At 39.2% G+C, this 23,275-nt stretch overlaps 1 protein-coding gene across 1 annotated transcript in view; it reads right to left on the reverse strand.

The window, feature by feature from the left end:
- The window catches only part of CPB2 (carboxypeptidase B2), a 52,408-nt gene that overhangs the window by 12,654 nt on the left and 16,479 nt on the right, over positions 1–23,275 (reverse strand). Inside the window, exons 2-8 of the mRNA XM_041731020.1 lie at positions 21,532–21,607; positions 19,222–19,346; positions 17,641–17,749; positions 14,361–14,462; positions 11,812–11,916; positions 3,952–4,062; positions 988–1,081 (exon numbers count right to left, since the gene is read on the reverse strand). Coding sequence (XP_041586954.1) covers positions 988–1,081; positions 3,952–4,062; positions 11,812–11,916; positions 14,361–14,462; positions 17,641–17,749; positions 19,222–19,346; positions 21,532–21,607 — 722 coding nt within the window. The remainder of the gene's footprint in view (positions 1–987; positions 1,082–3,951; positions 4,063–11,811; positions 11,917–14,360; positions 14,463–17,640; positions 17,750–19,221; positions 19,347–21,531; positions 21,608–23,275) is intronic.

Genomic DNA, 23,275 nt, shown 5'->3' on the forward strand with positions numbered 1-23,275 from the left:
CAGTCACCCCCACCCCTAAGTTTTTAACCTAGAGGATGAAGAATTAAAGAAATAGGGTAAGTACTCTTGTGAAATTTTTGTATGTACTCTGAGATAATGATGAAATGTTCAAAATCACAAAATTTCCCTTCTTTTTATCTTTTTAAAGGAAATACATACAATCATGTACGTAGCATTGTGTAGGGCAACGGGGTGGTTGGAAGCAGATTTTTGTGGCTTCAACACTTGTAATATTTTGTAGTGCCCACAGAGCCACATGTACCCACTTCCAAAAATAAAAATGATTCAGGTTCATAATTAGGTTTAGTTATATTTTGTAGCTGTTTCTTAAATGTAGTAACTATGAAATACCACAGAGGAGGGTGGACCATCACCTACCTCCCTGAGAACAGACAATATCCTTGAATTCCTAAATCAATATTCCCTGAGTACTTTAACTCACTCAAATCAATGAATGATAAATTCCCACAGTGCTAGACATAAGCTTATGATATTCATAAAAGAAAAAAAACATGTTAAGTAAATAGTGAGAACCAAAGAAAATGTAGAAGTAAACATTTTCCTATGCAATTAAAAAGGAGAGGTACCCACCCCAAATTCTACTTTGATACCCTAATGACAGATGTCATTTGTTCATTGAAATAGGATTTTTAACAGTCACTTCCTTGTTATTCTAGAAAAGTAGAATTTTAGAATTTTGAAACTAGAAGGTACCCAAAGGAACTGGCCTAATTTCCATTTTTTTTTGTTTTGTTTTTTTGTTTTTTTGTTTTTTTTTTAAAATATGAAATGGCAGGGCAGAGAGGTTAAGGTGAGTTGTTGGGCTCATGCACAGCACCACATTTAACTAAAGAGTTTATTAAATTATTTTCCTGATTCCTGATTCAGATAGGCTTCCCCTCTAATTACTTTGAATTATGAGCCTCGCTTCATGAATATCCCTTTATAAATGAATAAACATTGCTAGAAATGAAGCAAATAACCTACCACACCAGTGTTTGGAAGCAAAGTTCCTGTTCAGGTCTGTTCCGATGCAACGATTATTTTCATGATAGGACCGGTTCTTTCTCCACATTCGATTCTAAATAAACAAAATACTGATAACCAGGATGGCCATGTTTGCAATTCAAGCAGAGACACGACTTCTAAGGCCTACGTGGTCAGGGTTGTGTCTCTCCTGCAAACCCATCACTCCACCTTGTTACTATCTTCACATTCCTTTCTCATGGCCCTTGTTTCCATCCAGGTCTCAATCACGTTCACTCAAAACTATTCCAATCTGAACCAAACGAAATGGTAATATTTGATTAATTTTGACCTATACCAACAGAAATTTCATTTGGTTCTGCTAGGCTGCTTATTGGTTTTCTTTAATCTTGTTTGCTTTAACTTTAATTCTTTCTGAGAAAAGTAAAATAACTTTGTGTTTCAACTAAAATTAAAACTATGAGTCATGAATTTCAATGTTCTCTTTTGATTGAATTCAACTCTCTCATTTAAAAGCTTCAGGAGGTGAAGCTATGAAGACACCTGTAGCCTGATAATTCCTTTGACTTCACTGACTCAGTCCTCGTTTGTAAACATAAACCAAATTCCCCCACTGGGTTCTTGGGGCAAACTGGGAAATTTCATCATGCAAACAGTTGCATAGGCTTTATTTAAATCCTGGGGTTGGGATGATGCGGCACCTTTTCCCCTGCTCTCATCAACCCTTCTGCCAAGCTTCCCAATCTCCTTCCAACCCATGATCTGTGGTTTGGTAGCAAAGATTGCCCTGGAGAAATTAGGTTCTCAAACTGCAGGGACTAATTGGTGTGTGAAGATACAAAGGACAGCGAGGGAGTAACAATATCTCAAGGGTGACTGAGTTCTACTGTGATTCAGGAGAAAGAATAAATTGATCATAAGATCAGTCTATGAATGTGATTATTTATTTATTTATTTATTTATTTATTTATTTATTTGAGAGGGGTCGAGGAGAGGCAGAAGCAGAGGGAGAGAGAGAGAGAGAGAGAATCCTGAGCAGACTCCCTGCTGAGCATGGAGCCCAACTCTGGGCTTGATCTCATGACCCTGAGATCATAACCTGAGCTGAAATCAAGAGTTGGACACTTAACCAATGGAACTACCCAGGCTCCCCAAATATGGTCATTTATTGAACACAAATTTGTGTTAGGTACTATGCTAGGGATTTCTCATTTCTTGAGTTCAGGATTTGCCTGCTCCTTCCTACAAACTTTTATTCACAGCATTTCTTCCACTTAGGATGACTTTTCCAATCAAGCCTCTTTTCCATTCCCATTTCTTCTGCAAAAATTACCTCCTCCGTAAAACAATTTCTGTTTAATCCTCTGTGTTCTAATCACTCTGATTACTCTCATTCTCCTTGATGTTTACATGTGCTGCTCAAGGAGGCTTTTCTGAACTTAAATATGCTCAATTATGCTTTATGTGCTCCTCATTAAATTAGAAAGGACTGCACTTATATTGCTTGAATAAATTTCCTGAATCATGAGGTTGATGGGCTAGAAATACCATTGATAATGGTTTCCAGTATAGATGAGATTAACTAGGAAACTTACTCATACCTAGATGCTCATCATTGAATTAAACGGTCCTAAGGCTTAAATTCACATATTAATTAGAATGCAGTTCTATCAGAATGCAAGTGTTGTTAAGATGCTCTTCTAAATTTTGCAGTTTATGATTTTACAAATCAAAATGCTATGCATCCATTCCTAGTAAGAATGGATGGATCTAGGTATCATTGTTGATGGCAGCTAATATCACTAAAGGAAATAAAACCGAACAGTATAAACAACACGGAATCACAATGAAGTAGTCCTGCCCAAAGAGTCAAGCCTGAATTTGGTTTATCCTCTGTAATCCAAATGTCAAGTTTTAGGAAATGCAGAGGACAGAGGAATGTTAAATTGCAACATGGCAATGCAATTAGGAAATCCATACAATGAGAAACTTTTCCTTTAATAAATAAATTGCAAAGAAATAATTGAGAGAGAGAGAGAGAGAGAGAGAGAGAGAGAGATGGCAGGAGAATTTATGGATTAAAATAGAATTAAAAGACATCTAAACCAATCACAAGGGACACCTGGGTGGTTCAGCAGTTGAGTGTTTGCCTTTGGCTCAGGTCATGATCCTGGGGTCCTGGGATTGAGTCCTGCATTGGGCTCCCCACAGGGAGCCTGCTTCTCCCTCTGCCTATATTTCTGCCTCTCTGTGTCTTTCATGAATAAATAAATAAAATCATTTTAAAAATAAGTTATGAAACAATTACACCCTTAAATATTGATTGGACATTTTTATAATGCCAAGTATTAATTTTTAGGTATAATTGTACTGTTTTTTAATAGGTCTCTTTCAGAGATGCATCCTGAAATATTTTTTGATGAAATGATATGGTGTCTGAGATTTACTTCAAAATAATATAATAAGATAGAATTGGTTTGGAGATATACATAAGAAAACATTGTCCAGGAGTTGATTATTTTATTTTTTAAAGATTTACCAGTAAGTTTCCTAGTAATAATTTATTAGAGAGAGAGTGTGTGTGTACACAGGGAGAGGAGCAGAGGGAAGGAGAGAGTCTTAAGCAGACTCCACATTGAGTGCAGAGCCTGATGCAAGGCTCTATCTCACAGGCTCTGAGCTCATGACCTGAGCTGAAACCAAGAATTGTCTCTTTAAGCAACTACACCGCCCATGTGCCTCTGGCCATGAGTTGATTATTGATGAAGTTGTGTGATAGGTACAAAGGAGCTTACCGTGCAATTATTTCCGTTCATATGTTTGACATTTTCCATAATAAGAATTTAAAAAATATATATTTTAAACAAAAGCATTATGCCAAGATCCGAGAGTCTGTGAATATTTCAGCCTGTGTATCCTGTATCCCCAAATAGGGCATGTTTCATTTTCTTTGTCTTCACCTACCTTTTTCCACGTGAAGTCATAACCATCCACATTAACTAGTGGCATCACATAGAAATCCACGTGCCTCAGAAGATTGGTGTACAGCATTTCTTGCCCATGTAATTGAGTTACCTGCAAATTAAACCAAGTGTGTTTAATAATACCTCTTTTAATTCCTTCTAAACTTAGTCTGTTTCTTTTATATATTTTATTTTTTTAAAAAAAGAGTCATTTGTAATGTTTAGATTTGTGTATTTAACTTTCAGGAAGAGTATTAACTCCTTGAAAAGTCTAAATTTAGGGCATTATGCTACGCTGCCAAGTGGTGGCAAATGTCTTGGACATGGAAAAAAATGGTCTGCTTATGTAATGGAGGCAGAAAATAGAACCATATATTTTCTAAAGTTTTCTTCAAGAAGCAAAAGAACTCTTTATTAAAGTAATACAGCTCATTTCAGAGATTTAAGGAAACAAGACCTAGATATAATCCCACTCCTTTTTCATTTATCCAGATTGATCAGTTTCAAGTAACCTTGTCCTAAGCTCAGATACGACTAGATAGTTTCTACATTGTCCTGATAATGTGGGGAGCTAAATTTTTAATGTTAATTCTTTTAACAAATCTATGAAACATACAACTGAACCCTCACTCACTCCTTCTGTTTGGAGTCCTGCTTTTTGGACCAGAAATTCCAGAGCTAATGGGGATCATTTGTCAGAGTCCAACAAGAATTTCTTGTGGACCCCAACAAGGGGCTCAAACTTACAACCTTGAGATTGAGACCTGAGCTGATATCTAGAGTTGGATGCTTAACTGAGTCACCCAGGTGTTCCTTTTTCCCCTTTTATTTTCCTTCAACAACTTTATTAAGATATAATTCACATAAAAGGAAACTCACCATTTTAAAATGTATAATTCAGTGATTTTAAAAAATATTTTCACAGAGTTGCGCAACCATCACTACTATCTGACTTCAAAACATCTCCATCAGCCCCTGGCCTAAAAAAATCCTTACCCATTAGGAGTTATTCCTCTTCCACATATCCCCACACTCAGCCCTGACAATCGCTCATTAACTTTCTGTCTCTGGGGATTTGTGCATTCTAGATATTTCATATAAATGGAATAGTAAAATATGTAGCCATTTGCATCTGGCTTCTGTTACTTAGCAAAATGTTTGCAAGATTCATCCATTTCGTAGTATTAGTCACTACTTCATTCCTTTTCATTGGTGAATGATACTCCATTATAAGGATATACCACATTATTCTACTCATAAACTGATGAGCATGCTTTTTGACAATTATGAATAATGATACCTTGAACATTTGGAAACTAACGTGTCTACTTCTCTTGGCTGTATACCTAGTAGTGGAATTGCTGAGTCATATGGTAATTCTATGCCTAATCTCTCAAGGAATTGCCAAATTGTAAAATAATGGGTGAACTATTTTACGGTCCCAACAGGAATGGATGAGGGTTCCAATTTTTTTCACATCCTTATCAACATTTGTTACTATCCTTTTTAAATTTTAGCTATCCTGGTGGGTCTGAAGTGGTATCTCATTATGGTTTTGATTTGCATTTCCCTAATGACTGGTGATGTTGAACATCTTTTCATATGCTTATAAGACATTCGTATATTTTCTCCAGAGAGTTTTGTCTTCAGATATTTTGCCCAATTCAAAACTGGATTATTTGTCAGTTTATTGTTTATTTGTAAAATTTCTTTATATATTTTGGATAAAAGTTTATTATAAATATTTCCCCCCATTCTGTGCATTGTCTTTTCATGTTCTTGATGACATCCTTTGTAAAGCACTAAGCTTTGTAATTTTGGTAAAGCTCTATTTATCTCCTTTTTCTTTTGTTGCTTGTGCTTTTGGCATCATATCTAACAAATAATTACCTAATCTAGAGTCACAAAGATCTATTACTTCTAAGCTTTCTTCTGACAATTTTATAATTTTAGCTTTTAAGTTTAGGGAATTGGTGATCTGAAGTGCAATAGCAGGATAAAACCAGGACCTCAGTGGAGAGGCTTCGCAGAAGGAAAGACAGAGGGAAATTGTGCATTAAGGAGGTTTTTCAATGCCTATCTATAAGAGGAGATGTGAATCCAAAATGGAGGGTGACTTGAGCAGATCAGCTAGCTAGTATTATAGCCTCCTTGGGACTTTGGGTATTTACTTGATTGGCTAAGGGTAAGATTGGGTTGTATTTGGCAGTTGGGCAAACCTGTGCTCTTTTCCAGGCATTGTGTGGATTAAGGGCAGAGTTACACAGATATAAAGAAATCTAAGAAATGTTCTCAATTAACGTTGTGAATAATGTTATTACTCATTAAGACATTTTCAGATTTGATATTTATCCAGCCATTTATACTTCAAAAACATATAATCTAGATATATAATCATATCATTGAAGTAATACAACCTCTAAGATTCTATAAGTCTTATAATTCTGACTTGGGGGGATCCCTGGGTGGCGCAGTGGTTTGGCGCCTGCCTTTGGCCCAGGGCGTGATCCTGGAGACCCGGGATCGAATCCCACATCAGGCTCCTGGTGCATGGAGCCTGCTTCTCCCTCTGCCTATGTCTCTGCCTCTCTCTCTCTCTCTTTCTCTCTGTGACTATCATAAATAAAAATAAATAAAAATTTTAAAAAAATAATAATTCTGACTTGGTATATCACCTGTGTTTAAAGACATGATTTTTTAAAATAACATTTTCAACCAAAATTAAACATGTTTATAAATCTAATAATTCTTTACTGTTAATTTGTAATTTGTGTATGATGGGGGTCTCCAAGCATGTGTTATCCAATGAGTTTTCATGGTATTTTATAAATATATTTACAGTCATGGTTTTGTATCTAGTCAATGAATCACTCTTAATGAGGTAGTTGGCTGAAGAAATTATGCCTGACACACAAATGACAGCAAATAAATATTTGTTGAAGGAATGATTTACCAACAAGTAACATAGTTGAATTGTCCAAATATAAAAACTATGTAAGTATAAAAACAAGAGAGAAAAGATGAGAATAGAAGGTTTAGAAGCCTACACAAGAGTGAGAGATTAGGGGATGGGAGATAAAGGCTTGTCTGATTCCTATCAGCTTTACCTATGGCATATAATTACTCACCAAGTTTTCCTGGAATACAGCAAAGCTTTGTCTTTATAATGACCCTAAACAACAACAACAACAATACCTGCCAACAAATTAACCAGTAGCCATTTGACAGAATAAATTAGTACAAAAAGGCATATAAGATGCTATGAATGGAAAAATTTTAAAATAAACCATCACTGCCACTACCACTAGAAATACAGCAAAGAAGGTGTGGTGTATATATATTCAGTGGAATACTATTCAACCATCAAAAATGAAATCGTATCATTTGCAATGATGTGGATGGAACTAGAGGATATTATGCTAGATGAAATAAGTCAGAGAAAGACAATTATCACATGATCTCACTCATATGTGGAATTTAAGAAACAAAACAGGATCATAAGGGAAGAGAAGAAAAAAACCAAGATGAAATCAGAGAGGGAGACAAACCATAAAAGACTCTTAATCATAGGAAACAAACTGAAAGTCACCGGAGGGGAAGCAGGGAGATGGGGTAACTGGGTGATGGATATTAAGGAGAGCACGTGATGTAATGAGTACCGGGTATTACGTAAGACTCATAAATCACTGACCTCCACCTCTGAAACCAATGGTCCATTATATGTTAAATAATTGAATTTAAAATTATTTAAAATTTAAAAAATAAATAAAAATAAGTGAAAAATTAATTAAAAAAAGAAACACAGCAAAGAGCTGTAAGTCCCAGTTTTTCTACAATGACAATAAAGCATTTAGCACAATGCTAGGTACTCTTTGGCCCCGAGTTGTATTTGAGTCTAAAGTTGAAGCATTAATTTAAAATTTAAAAATAAGAGGATGCTGAATGCTGGTTCTGTGGAACAAACAGTATACTGAGTTATGGGTAGCAACAACAAAAACTGATTTTAGAGATGTTTTTTTTTCCCTAATAAGCTGATAAAAGTGTTAAGTTGGAAAGGAAAGAGCGGTAATCCAGTGTTCTAAATATGATAATAAAATCAGGATATACAACATAGCTCAGAAGAAGGACAGTTAATTCTGTGAGGTGTTTGAGGTTAGAACTCCTGAAGGGGACAAGACCATTCGAGATACAGGTGAATGGATGATGAAGAGGTATGAGGAATGACAGAAGTAGAAGGAGAGGAAATTAAGAAGTCAGATTGTTAAGTGGTTCCTTTTATCATTTCTGGTCACCGTCCTTGGCCATGTTCTGGATCTAGAGGTCAGGGAGAGAATTACTTTTGAGATCTAGAGGATGGCCATGGAGGAAATATACTAAAATAGAGTTGAGGTTAGGTTTAGTGATGTAGAGTTCAACTCGCTGAGATGATTCTTTGGATAGATCTCACTTATGGACTTAGATAGAATTCACCCAGGATAGTGGCAAGCATTGGAAAAGAAGAAAGAACCATGAGCCATGTTCTAAGGAATTATCTGGAGGCCGTTAGATGACAGTAAAAAGAAAACAAGGGTAACTCAACCGGTTCACTTCAGGAATTTGGAGAAAAAGGCAACAGCAGTACAGGTTTCCCACCCTGTCCAAAAGTAGAGCGTGCCTATGAGACTTTTCCAGAAGCCAACACAGCTTGAAGTGAAAAGTGCCCCCCACTTTCCAAACACTTTCACATTGGTACCTGTTTTTGCTAATTGAAAGAAACCTGAAGGGCATTTTTTTGCTTTTATGAAGAAAGCCATTCCCATATGAATGGAGGGCTTTCATCAAAGTGAAACGACATATTGCAAACTTTTGGAAAGTAGGGGAAACCTGTATTAGGACAGGGGAACATTGATCCCCTCCTCGGATCCCTTGGCAGCTCCTCTCCTTGACAGAGGTTCTATGAAGCAGTGTCCTTCACAAGCCACATGTCAGCTAAGGTGAGGGCAGCAGAAGGAGCTCTATGGAGGCCCTGAGGTTGCAGATGCCAACTTTGTGTGCAGCTACACGAAAGTTCTCCAGGTCAGAGGTTCAGAGGGAGGTTAGCACTGAGAAAAAGCCAGTTGGCCGGCCAAATACTGAGCAAGGTGCGATGCCCAACACCTGTTCCTTGGGCTTCTATGATGTGCTAGATGCTGAGTTTGGGCCTAGTGACGCAGTCATGTAAAAGCCAGCCTCGGCCCCTGCCTTTGCAGAAGTAGAAGGGATCTAAAATTGGCCTCATAGGAAGAAATGACTGGCTTCAGGCTCCCCAAAATGTAGAGAAATGGGTTTCCCTAAGCTGAGACTGCATCATATTGAGTTGGAGAAGAGAGTGAGAGACTGTGATGTACATATATATTGGTCTCTGCCCCCCACCCACTCTGGTTCCTGGCACAGATCTTGTAATTTCCTAAATGATAAGAGCAATAAGGACATCTTTGTTCCAGTGTTTGGTCTTTGTCCTCGGATCCTGACACAGAACTTTTAAATCATTTGGAATTTCCTGAGTGAGAGCAGTGTCTTTTGTTCTAATGAGATGATTCCTGGTGGGGTCCTGGAAGGAGGCTGGTCAACAGAAAGACCAAGCCAGGAACTTTGAGCTTTCAATTCCAACCCTATCCTCCGGGAAGGGGAGAGGGATAAAAATTGAGTTAATGATCCATCATACCTACATGATGCAGCTTCTTTTAAAAATATCAAAAGTATGAGTTTCGAGGAGCTTCCAGGTTAGTGAACATGTGGACGTGCTGGGAGAGTGGCTCATCTGGAGAGGACAGGGAAGCTCCGTGGCCCTTCCCATATGCCTTGCCCTATGCATTTCTTCCACGTAGATGTTCATTTATATCCTTTATCATACCCTTTCAATAATAAACTGGTAAAAAGTAAGTAAACTGTTTCCTCTGAGTTCTTTGAGCTGCTCTAGCAAATTAATCAAACCTAAGGAGGAGGTCGTGGGAACCTTTGATTTGTAGCTGATCGGTCAACACCACAGATAACAGCCTGGACTTTGAACTGGTATCTGAAATAATAAGGGAATAGTCTTGTGGGACTGAGCCCTTGCCCAACGGCATCTGACTCATTCTCCAGGTAGATAGTGTCAGAATTGAATCAAATTGTAGGACACACAGCTGGCGTCACAGAATTGCGTGGTATGGGGAATGACCCCATGTATCTGGTGTCAGAAGTGTTGTGCTTCTGGTAGTTGTACAAGAAGAAAGGAGAAACACAGGAATGGTGTAGATTTTCTTTATAGGGACTTAAAAGCTAAGGCTTCTTATCTGGGTTCTTTTTAAATATAAAATCTATGCAAGCAAAAATTTTAAATATTTTATTTTTCCTACTACAGTTGTTTGAGTTGTTAGGAAAGTCAGACGATCTGGATTAGTTTTAGGCAGGCAAGGATGGATTCTCACAAATGTTCATCAAAAGGAGTTGATTGACTGTGTTGCTTTGGGCTACAAAAACCAGATAAACGTTGTTGGGGCAAAATACTTGACAGTAAGTTTTTTGAGCTGTATCTTGTTTCCCATGGTATCCCCAGAGTCTGGAAACTCCTAGACAATTTATAAATATTTGTGGAATAAATCATTTAATCTTGTAAAGGTTCGGCAAGTGGAAAGGGTAGAGGAGGGCATGTGTTATGGGAGAGAAGAAGTGTCAATTTGAGAAGGATGGCAAGTAAGGATGACTTCACCAATATGAATTAGAGTCAATACGAATTAGAGTTTCTTTCTGGCCCTTTCCAGGGTCAGTGATGGAAGGAAAAAGAAGAGTTCTTTCTTGCCCACTTTTCACCTTTCTTCTTCCACTAACTGGTGATCCATTCACTGCCTAAAATGAATAAAATGAATAAAACTACACAGCTTGGGGAAGGATTATTAAATGGTGGGGCTATGTTAAGGATCTAGTTAGTTGAGAGCTATCCTCATTTGGTCGAGGTGGTACCCATGGGTGGCTGGGAACTTTGCAGAAGACTAGTGGTGCTTAGCTCCCATCAGGGAGACAGAGAAGATGGCTAGGTAAGAGAAGGTAGGTAGAGAGGTTGTATTTGATAAGACCCAGTGGAGGCAGAAATGTTTTTACCTTTGATGTACCTCATTTGTTAAGACAGATCAATCTAAGTGGCTATCTTTAATTTTATTTTATTATTTTTTTCTTTAATTTTTTAAAACAACTCTATTTGTATAATTGTATACCTGTGACTACAGTGACAAGAACCATCATAAGAAGGACACATTTTAAGTTAGTCTTCCAGTGGCAAAGACTCTGTATAAATCAATAGAAAGGACATTTATCCCCATTATATGGGAACTGAAGCATAATTTTTATGCTTTCAATTATTATAGAGGTTTATGGTCATTATCATTTTTATGCCATACTCTTTGTCTTATGTATGGATTTTTTGCTGCCAGGGCCTTCTTCAGGGCAAAATCCCCTATTATAACATGAGAGAAAATATGATCTGCTCTGTAATGTTGTACTTCATGTTCAATGCCCAAGGGCAGTATATCGCTCTTAGTAAACATACTACAATTGCAAAATATTTCTTGATTATTTTTCCAGCATTTGACCTTAGACAGAAATGTAGGAAGGAAAAGGTGAGCAATCTTTAGAGCAATTTAAATGCTTGAAGTTATGGTTCTCAAACTTCATATGCACACAAGTCTCCTGGGCAATTCGTGAACATTGTAGATTACCAAACCTCGCCACCAGAGAGCTTAAGTTGAGAATTCTAGGATATCGCGACCTGGGAAATTGCATTTAATAAACAGTCCAGTTGATTCTGCACATGTTGTCTTAGGCCATACATTGGGAAACTCTGGCTTAAGAGAATGTAAATACTCACATGGCCTATGAACCACAAGCAGAAAGCAGGAGAGATCCATTCTCTGGCATGGATTCCACAGTCAATCCATATGGCATTTTTGGCTCTTTGTTCTTTTCTAGAAACCTGTCCAAGGAAAACCAACAACAATAACAAGAAGTTTCAGGATAATAACTTCCGTGTATATAGTGCTTATATTTAATGCTTTCAACAAATCTGTAAAATACATACTATTCTCTGCATTCCTTTGAGGGTTTTCAAGGGACATTATAAGCTGGTAAGATTAAAAGATACTAGTTAAGGTCACATAACTGATGAGAGTCAGGACTGAGGTTTGCAAGCAGTTTTGATTTAATGCCCTCTTGTTCCTCCACAATTACCTAGTCCTACCAGAGCTGCATGTGGAAGTACAGAAATAAAGGCCAGAGCACTAGTATTTCAGGCTGTATCTTGACACTTTTGTGAGATAAATAGGTATATGTAGCGTGGACAGCTTTCTGCAGGAGACCAGAACAAAGAAAGGTATTGGAAAGGGAAGGCAGTGGTGCCAGAGATAAACTTGGATTCCCTCACTATTTTCCCCAGGGTGCATACGTCTTATGTTTAGACTATTTCCCCATTTCACACAAAAAGAAGCACATATCTCAGTTCACACAAACTTATTACCACCAGGTCCAGGGACAGAGGCCTTGTTCTGATTCATGATATGGGGAGCTAGTGCAAGCTGCCAATTCTGGAATAAGAACTCCCAATCTGTCCTCAATGATAGACTTTGGTACCTTCAGAAGTGTTCGCAAAAACACTTCCAAACAAAATGAGTCATGGTTCATTTTAAAAATTCGTTTTGAAACAATTAGGGTACAGAAGGGAGGAAGAAGAGTATTATAAAATTAAGCAAATATGTGGAGTTGAAAGTCCAAAATAAAAAAAAAAAGAGAGAGAGAGAGAGAATTAAATTTTTTTTAATTTTTATTTATTTATGATAGTCACACAGAGAGAGAGAGAGGCAGAGACATAGGCAGAGAGAGAAGCAGGCTCCATGCACCGGGAGCCCGATGTGGGATTCGATCCCGGGTCTCCAGGATCATGCCCTGGGCCAAAGGCAGGCACTAAACCGCTGTGCCACCCAGGGATCCCGAGAATTAAATTTTTATTGCCATTCTCCAGCACTCAGGAGGTTTGTTCTAAACTAACCTGGAGCTAGTGATAACCCAGTAAGAAAGTAAGGGGGAAAGTCAAAGGGCATTGGCTTCAGAGAGTGAAACAGCACCCAGAATGAGAACTAGCTGGTTGATTTAATCTACTCAATGTAAAAGAAAATCTTGAGCTGTTTGGACTAGTCTCCTGACTCAACTTTCTAACAGTGCCAAGCAAACTCTCTCAGTATTGGTCCTGATGCTGGAAAGATGAAGGAATCCCAGAGACTTCCGTTGTGTACACATCCTTTGTCAAGTAAGACTGGGGCTAAGGTACGCAGGAAGCATGATCTTCCAGTGTGTAAATCTGGGTCCTGGAAACACAGGTTCTAAGGAGTGCACACAATATGGCTGAAAGCAAAGGTCACGGGCAGGTAGACCACAATTGCATGGATCCAACTTTATGGACCAACTCAGCTGTCAAGAGGACCTGGAGTTTCATACGTCTAGCTTGAGTTTGCATGGCAGGTTCTTGTCAAAACAGATGAAAATCCAGAAACCCTAACTCGAAATCTTACCTTTGGATGACTAAGGAGGTTCTCCTCTCACAATTTAGATAGATAATGTTGGGAAACTACATGTAAATTAAGTGTTATTAAATCAAATGTATTTTTCTGACACTTTTTTTTTTTTTAGAACTTCTTAATTATTTTTTTGGTGGACGTGGGGAGCAGAGGAAACTGCTTAGAAAAAGAAATGCAGAATTAGAAATTAACAGCAGGAATTAGTATGGTTTCATGGCTCCCAAAAATTCTTTGGCCATATTCACTGACCTTTACTAATGTCAATTTATTCAACTAAAAGTAAATAACTAAATGGATAGGGATTGGAGCAGAAGCTATCATATCAGCTCTACTGCCAAGCTCCCAACATTGCCCTGGTTCCTATCCTTCCCTGGGTTTGGTTATTATTTCTTTCATTCCAAAAACTACATCAGTGTCAGTGTTTGTCTAACAACAGATTCCTATCTGTTTTTTTCCCCCCTAGGTAAGCCAGTCAGAGGTGGTGGTGGTGATAGTAAATAAAGTCCTTATTCCACTTAATGTGGAAAAATAATGCAGACAACTCCCCTCCTTTTATGAAGGTAGCCACTGAACTCAGGAAGGTTAAATGGCTTATCTACGTCACAAAAACAGAGACAGCGTAGAGTCTAAAAATAGGGTTTTCACTTTTGTACCAACGCTGCATTAGTAAGGGAAAGAATGTAAAAGTAAAAACCAATCCCCAAATAGCTGGATATTGAAATTGAGGAACACTTGTAATACAAATATTTCTATAGCTCAAAGAAAAAAAAATCCAAGTTATAATAAACAGCAGGAAAGAATTAACACGTTCTCCAAGGTTGAGAGATCAACGAGTCTCCCCACAACAGACCTTTAATACATAAAGTGGGTACTTCTCGTATGAGGATCCAATGTGGATTTTTTCAACCATCTCAGGATAGTTCTCGGATATAATTTCCATCCAAGTGTAGATCTATCACAACAGAAACCAGAAGTCAGTCAGTCACAGAGCAAGTTCAAGGCATTTCCCTGGCCAAAGGAAGCAGACAACTTCTTCAAGGCAAGGCGATCCCTTTAAAAGTTTTGTATAAAGAAAGAATGAGGAACCAAAGCCGTTGGGCCTATTTAGGAAAATCAATACAATTAAGGTTTTCAAAACATCAAGGTTTAAAGAAAGAGTAGAAAAGGACTAAGAAACTTATGACAAAGTAGGAAAAGTTAATCTTTAGAGTAGATCTCCAGAAAGTTATTTTTAAAGGCTCTTACATTGAATCCCTGCCTCTGTGTGTGATACCCTCTTTACCATTCATTTGTGAGTTCACATTTCTATGGGACTTTTTTTTTTTTTTTTAATATTCACTTTTCAAGGGTAACCTGAGGTAGTCCTGGGCGCTCTCTCTGTGCAGGATAAATAGCAGTGCCATTGTTTCCCACTAGAGACCTGTGTACTCACAACAAGATGTGTAAAATGACAGGAGGCAAGGGTGAGGACAATCTGGAGGAAAAATATTCTCTGTCTCTGAGAAGCTTGATTCAGAAGCTTTCTCTTGGCTGGAAGTCTAGTGGTACAGGTGATTGTCAAGATGACAGTGGAAGGAAAAAATAAAACCTCCTGGCCCTGATTTTAGGGTAGTGCCCACTTCAAAGCAGGGTTTGAATGTTGGAATTCAGTCATGTTTTAATGGAGACCTACTTCTCAAGGGCCATACTTGTATTTTTATACCTTCTGAAATGGGAATGACCAACCCTTGCCCTTATCTCTAGGATCTTACCAAGAGGTAATTTCAGACTGCAACCCCAGCTGATGGGAACTGCAACACCATTTGCCTATGGATCCTCTTAGAGTAATATAACTAGGGTGAGTGGTTGTCCGGTGCTGGGAATTAAGAAGCTCTTGGAAGGCCTACCTGTCACCAAATACCGATGCTGTCTGTGTCTGAGGTACTGAGCATCTAACCATCAGAGATTTCCTCAATGGGTCTCTGTTTATCATGCTACTCTTCTAAGGCATGAGTACATCTGAGGGATCTACTACAAGGAACCACTTCGTGTCACAGTATTCATGGTTCAGTAGATTTCCTCCAACCAGGGAGGTGGCGTTGGATGAAGGCAGCTTTACCGAATCCTTGGTTCATTTCACAATCTAATCTGGTGTAATGAAGGTAACATCTTTTGAATAACTTGCTTCTTTTGCTATTTGTTTTAAGCAGTATTTTTTTTGCCATTTGTTTTTCTTCTCACAGTAGATTAAGGTGTCCTAGTGAGAATCAATGACCAAAGAACACCTCTTGCCCGCCAGGGGACCTTGTGGTGGGGGCTGAAGGAGAGATCAATGCTGAAGGGGAAGGAAGGCCTTGGAATTTCCTGAGAGCAAGATGGCCACAGTTCCTATGAACCCTAAAGGATTGAGGACAGGAGGGAAGAGAGGTCCAAAATGTGTTCTTCGATGTCATTGTTATGAAATGAATTGTGTTGCCCTCCAAATTCAAGGATTGAAGCTCTAACCTCCTATAGCTTAGACTGTGATATCTTGGGAGACGGGGCCTTTAAAGAGGTAATTAAGTTAAAATGAAGCTGTTACCGTCAGCCCTAATCCAAACTTACTGGTGTCCTCATAAGAAGTGGAGACTAGAACATAAGCACACGCAGAAAAACCAGGGACGTGTATACAGAGAGAAGGGAACGTGAGGACACAGTGAGAAGACAGGTATCCGCAAGTCAAGGAAAGACTCCTCAGGAGAAACCAACCCTGCTGACAACTTGATTGTGCACCTTCAGCCTCCAGAGCTGTGAGAGAATAGATTTCTGTGGTCTCAATTACCCAGCCTGTGGCACTTTGTTAGGGCAGACTAATACAGCCATGGCCTTTCCTTCACCCTCCTTCTCACCCCCCACCCCCCATATCTTCCCAACTCTGTCCTGGACACAAGGTAAGAAAAAATAACCTTCTTGAACAAAATAATTAAAAAATACTTCAAAAATATTTTAAAACCCTTCTTCTTAAGGCATTCCCCTCTTTCGACCAAATTCAGCACAGCAGTGACATATTTATCTTCCCCATTTTGCAAATCATGCTGACCGAGCTTCTCAACTGCTGGCATAGAGTTTGCTTCTGCAGGGCTGATGATGGACCCTGGAGGGAAGAGGTCGCAGCAGAACAGAGACAAGGGAGGAGAGATAAAGGAGGGGGATGCAGTTTTAAGCTCCCCATCAATCAGCCAGGCACATTGATTCGAGAAGCAGACTGAGTTCTGGTTTAACTAACTGGAAAGGAACAGATGCTTTTGAAGATTAAATAGAAAATTGATTCTTAAGTCTTAGATGTCTTAAAAACATGGATATAGTCCCTAACAGTTTCTGGGCAGCAAGCCAAAGATGATAAAAATGCTTATATTAAGCAGTATAACAGCATACTCCAAGGAAAGAAAAAGGTATTGAGGGATTTTTATTACTTGGAGCATACTATATATAAAAAAAGAAAGTCCTCCAGGGAGTTTACCCTCTCAACTAACAAATATGGAGTATTACATGAAAGCTTACTCTGGTCAATTGAGCCCCAGCATCTTTCTTAGGTTCCCTCTAGAAAAATTAGAACCTGTAAGTAGTGATAGAAAAAAAAATCAACTTCTTAAAGATTAAAATACAGGTGTTGTTGTTATTATTATTAGTTTAAATAGATTCTTCCTAAGGGGGAATAAAATGCACTTGTTTACGGTGTGCTAAATGCGAGTGAATAAATTCCTTTAATTCAGTGAGATAATGTAGCACTTTTTCAGTAAGAGTACAATCAAAGTAATGGTCCAAAAGGACATGATTCATTGGATTGTTAATCTTTTTGTGCAGTTTCAATGAAAAGGCTCTATTTTTTAATTTCCGGTTATTCCTGAGCATGCAGTATTACCCCTAGTAGTTAGAGATACTCTCGGCTGTGGACAAACAGCCTGCTTAGAGGCAGTTTACCAAACATGATGCAGTCTTCTCAGGAAAGACAACCTACAAGAGGATAAGTTACCACTGTATAATCAACCTAATCATGATTTTTTTAAACCCTCTTTCACTAATTATATTTCCTTCATAATATCCCACATGGTTGAAATGGCAATGCTAATGAAACCAAAATTGGAATTTTGGAGAGAAATGTAATGACTTACTTCATGTAGTGGGTGATACCGTTCATAGAAGGAGGAGGAGGTCCGGGGGCTGAGGGTGTTGTTGGAAGTTTGCTGTTGGATAAGATCTTTCACTTCTTCCACCAAGACTCTGGGGAAAACCAGAGGGAGAGCTGGTTTCTAAACCGGACTCATTTTCCCATGGCCCATTGCAGGCACAGCAACAGGTGCGCATGGGGAAAACATCACGGGGAAATCCACCGAGCCAAAATTCAGCAGGGCGCACACAATAACCCCTGACACTGCAGCAAGCAGTGCTGACATTCAGGGGCCACATGGTGCTGGAGAGTAAGTGGCTCCTACGTGGGAGCTTGGAGGGCCTCCCCCTTTCCCCACCGTTACCAACATTCCTCTATTATGATTCATCGGTGTCTTTAACACCGGTCAACAGATGACTTTCTGAAATCCAGAGTAACAAGGTATTATTATTCTACGTTCAGTGAAGGACCAAGGAGAAGCAGAAAGCCTTTCCTTTTTGTTTTTCATTGTGACAACCATTGACCTGTACCCAATGCTCTGTAGAGCCAAAGACATCAAACCTCTGGAGGCACAGGGAAAGGGGAGGCATCAGAAAGAGAGCTTGTTTAATTCTCTTGACGAGTGCCACGTTGTTAACTAGGCAAGCATTTTAACTGAATTAAGCTGTTCCGTCACTTGGATGACTGGTTTGAGTGTTGACTATCATTTTAATATCATTTTCTTTCTTTTTTTTTTAAGGCCAACAGATAAAAGGCAAGGCTTTGACATGAGAAAAGTCTGAGTTCAACTCTTAGCTCTGCTATGTTGTGTGCGGTGTGATCTTGTGAGATTCCTTTGTGACCTATGAAACATTTTTCCATCTGCATAATGAGGATTGTACCTCACAGAGCTAAATAAGAACTAAACAAAGCAGCATGTAGGAGGGCTCGGCACAGTTCCTGGGAGGCAGCGAGCACCTATAACACAGTGTGAATAATGATCGTGGCCTATTCTCCAAAGGCCGCCCGGTGATACACAGAGGGGAGCCTGGCCTCCAGGAGGTGGCACGGTGGCTGGTGGAAGACTGGCTCTTAGGTAGCGGATGCAGAAAGGAGGCTTGGGACAGGAGAATCCAAAAGGAAGGGGACATGGAGTCTGAACAGAAATTGCCTCTGATACAAGGTTTAGTTGAGGGCCGGACATTCAGGAATGCTCACGGACCTTGTGAAGCAAGGAAGGAACCAGAAATCCCCTTTAGCAGCTGCTTTTTCTAGAGATACCCACAAAACCTACTAAGATGAATGAAAATTTTGCTCCCCAGGTCTAGGCACAGAAGGGAGGGACTATGAGAGGGAAGGAATGAGGAGGAACTTAAGAGGCTCCCCAGATCCCTGAGATAAGGGACCTAGGGCATGAGAGATTAAGCCACTCGTCCAAGGTCGAAGAGCTCTAGCCACTTGGGCTTCATCCCCAGGCCACTTCAGAGATTTCCATGTTGCCATGTTCGATGTGTGTATTTTTGCAGGAAGCAGTTCTATTATCTGCTGGTAAAATGCATCATAGCTGCTTATAACGGCTACTCGATCCATATTGAATGATGCCTACCTGAATAGGATTGTGCTGTCGTGTAAATGAGCTTTCACATTGCTTACATCGGATGCGTTCACAAAAAAATGGACTTCTTTCTTCTTTTCAATAAATTCAGCTGTTACTGGCTGCCAGAGAACAATCTGCATTTTCAAGGGGAAAATTGATAAAAACAAAAACACTGGTTCACATCATTGTCTTCTGTGGCTAAAGCCATAAAAGTGTGTCAATAGGAGAAATGAAAAGGACATTTCCTGGCCACTGGTCACCATTCCCGCATGTGGCAGTGTAAACATTTATTTTGCAGGGCGCTTGTTTTATTCTTCTGTGGAACCCCAGTTGCTAAAGGGAGCCTGGGACCTACACGGCACTCAATAAATATTTGGTGAGACTGGAATAAATGAGTGAATGAATATATTTATGACCCAATTATAGAGCTGACTGTGCATGTCAGACGTGTAAAGGAGAAATGAAATTCTGTCTAGAAAGATAGTTCATTAAGTGTTGACTTTAATAAAAATTCTAATTTAATAAGAACTGACATTATTATCCTGTCAGTATTGCTTTTCTTTAATCTAATTATGGACTTTGGGTCATGCCTTCCAATAATATTTACTTTTTTTTTTTTCTATTTGACTCTGCTCTCTCCAAGCACTTTCACACCCATTTCCTTTGCCCATTATAATTACCCTTTGCTATAGGCTTGGCAGGTGTCGTTATTTTTATTGTTATTATTTCATTGGAAATAGTGAAGTTAATGCTCAGAGGCAGAGACAAAGGGAGAGGGAGAAGCAGGGTCCCTGCAGGGAGACCATGCGGGACTCGATCCCAGGACTCTGGGGTCACGACCTGGGCCAGAGGCAGATGCTCAACCACGGAGCCACCCGGGCGTCCCCTTCTCTGGCATCTTTAATCTGGTTTTGACGTCTGCTTCTTAGAGAACCTTGACTGACAAATAGAGAGCCATCAATTTTCTACCATGACATTTTGTAACTCTTGTCAGCTTTCTACACCTTAAGCATTCTGCGGAGATGGTTCCCAGGCATAAGATTTTGATAAATGTTCCCTCATGGTTTTGCTGCTTTTATAAACCATTGCTTTATGAGCAAAGTTCTATTGGGCTTCTACTGTCATAACATGTTTGCAAGTATACACTTTTTAAAAAAAAGATTTTATCTATTTAATCATGAGACACACAAAGGCGGAGACACAGGCAGAGGGAGAAGCAGGCTCCCTGCAGGGTCATGGCCTGAGCCAGAGATACAGGCTCAACCATGGAGCCACCCAGGTGTTCCGTACGTATGCACTTGAATTCTCTACGTACCATTATTATGAATTTGGCTGAAAGGCCAATAGCACAAATGAAGGAGTTTTGATTGTAGCAACCAGCAGAATCATGTGATTGTGGGGAAGGGGTGGAGGCTACAAGAAGAGGGGTTTAGGGGCGCGTGCACGGCTCAGTTCCTTAAGCGTCGGACTCTTGATTTCGGCTCAGGTTGTGATCCCAGGGTCATGAGATCGAGCCTTGAGTCAGGCTTTGCAATGGGTGTGGAGCCTGCTGAAGATTCTCTCTCTCTCTTTGCCTCTCCCCCCTGCTCGTGCTCTATCTCAAATTTTAAAAAGAGGAGTTTATACCAGCTGTATATGTATATATATATCTTATACCAGCTTATATATATAAATATATATGTGTGTGTGTGTGTGTGTGTGTGTGAGAGAGACAACATATGAGAGAACATGGCACACAAAATTTATACATAATGGAGCCAATATACACGTGACCCTTGAAGAGTGTAGGGTCAGGGGTGCAGACTCCCATGCAGCTGAAAATCTGCCTATAACTTTTGACTTCACCCAAACTCTACTAGCAGCCCACTGTTAACTGGAGCCTTACGGATAACGTAAATGGTTGATGAACACGTATTTCATATATTGTGTGCCTCATACACTGTGTTCCTATAATAAAGCAAACCAGGGCACAGAAAATGTCATTAAGAGAATCGTAAGGAGGAGAGCCTGGGGGGTTCAGTTGGTGAGCACCTGCCTTTGGCTCAGGTCATGATCTCAGGGTCCTGGGATTGAGCCCCTGCATCGGGCTCCCTGCTCCATGGGGAGTCTGCATCTCCTTCTCCCTCTGTGCACGCTCTCTCTCTCTCAAATAAATTTTAAAAATATTTAAAAAAAACCAAAGTCATAGGGAAAATACATTTTCAGTACTATACTCTATTTCTCAAAATTTTTTTAAAAATCTGTGTGTACGTGGATCCATGCAGTTCAAACCAGTGCTATTCAAGGGTCAAGTGTAAAGATAAATGAAGAAGGAATTACCTCATATGCTGTAGTAAGATTCCGCAGAATCTGCACTTGCTTGGAGGTTCTAGGAAAAGCAGATAAAACCTGGCCACTGGGGAAAAAAATAAAACAGAATTTTGATGTTAAGTAAAAAAGTGAAAATGGGACACCTTAGACCGGTGAAAAGGAAACAAGCTTTTTAATTGTTAACAGAGGGTCTTGCTGTGGATTAAGTGTTAAAAAGAGAACATAGACTTTCTCATTCTTTCTGCTCCTGAACAACGGCCGGATCAATAACTCTCTTGAATGGGAGCCCTTCTTTTTTCTGTGTGTGCAGGTGTGCACCTGGGTACGTTTTAATTTTAAAAATTCAATATTGGATGCATAAGGGAATGTTTACGTCAATGCTTGCTTATTAATTAAATGAATGCTTGGGAACCCATTAGGCCACTTAAGAAATCCAGCGTTATAGGGTGTCCTTGAAGCTCCTGAGGCCTGGGCCCAGCTCTGCCTCCCCGCCACATCCCCAAAAGTGTCCACGACCCTAAATCTCCACCTTGCTCATGCCTTTACTGTCCCTCTACAGTGTGGATTCTTAAATACACGTGTGGATCCTTGGATGTGTAGATTCTTAAGCTACCCTTAGCCTGATTGGCTCCATTTAACTCTGTAACACCGGTGCACTCTATGTATCGTTCCGTATCTTGTTTTTCTCCCTCAACATTGTATTTTCAAGTTTATCATCTGTGTTGAAGGATGTAGCCATAGTCCACACGTGCTGGCATTCGTCTACAAGTGGAATTGCTATATCTTGGGGTGGGGGGGTACACGCATTTTAATTTCATAGAATAGTACCGCATTATTTCTCAAACTTTTTGTTCCAGTTTCATATTTTCACCAGCAGTGGAAACGATTTCCTATTGCTCCTTCTTGCTAATATTTGATGCTGTCTGACTTTTTAATTTTTCCAATCGAATCGTTGCGAAATGGAACCTTCTTACAATTTTATTTCTAATTTTCTGATTTACTAGTGAAGTACAGTTATTTCCATCCAATTATCTTTTGTGAAAATTGACTAGTATTTCTTTTTTATCATCTAGGTACTAACCCTTTGTCAGTTATATGTATTGAAAATATCTTGTACCAGTTTGTCTTTTTTCTTTCTTTATGATATATTTTTATATATCATTCCCATCTATAGTTGTGGTTTCCTATGTGTTAAGAACTTTTTCCCAATCCCTAGATCTTTAAGATATTCTCTTATATTACTTTTGCCTTTCTTTTTTTTTAAATTTGAATTCCAGTATAATGTACAGTGTCGTATTAGTTTCAAGTGTATAATGTAGTGATTCAACAATTCTATACATTACTCCGTGTTCATCATGATAAATATATTCTTAAGTCACTTCACCTCTTTCACCCATTCTCCCCGCCACCTCTGTTGTGATAACCATCAGTTTATTTTCTATAGTTGAGTCTGTTTCTTGGTTTTTCTCCCTTTTTCCCTTTGTTCACTTGTTTGTTTCTTAAATTCTACATATGAGGGGATCCCTGGGTGGCTCAGCAGTTTGGCGCCTGCCTTTGGCCCAGGGTGTGCTCCCTGCATGGAGCCTGCTTCTCCCTCTGCCTGTGTCTCTGCCTCTCTCTCTCTCTCTGTGTCTCTCATGAATAAATAAATACAATATTAAAAAAATAAATTCTACATATGAATGAAATCATATGGTATTTGTTTTTCTGATTGACTTATTTCACTTAGCATTATACTTTTTAGATCCATCCA

This window comes from Vulpes lagopus, chromosome 16, assembly GCF_018345385.1.
Source record: "Vulpes lagopus strain Blue_001 chromosome 16, ASM1834538v1, whole genome shotgun sequence".
Taxonomy (NCBI): Eukaryota; Metazoa; Chordata; class Mammalia; order Carnivora; family Canidae; genus Vulpes; species Vulpes lagopus.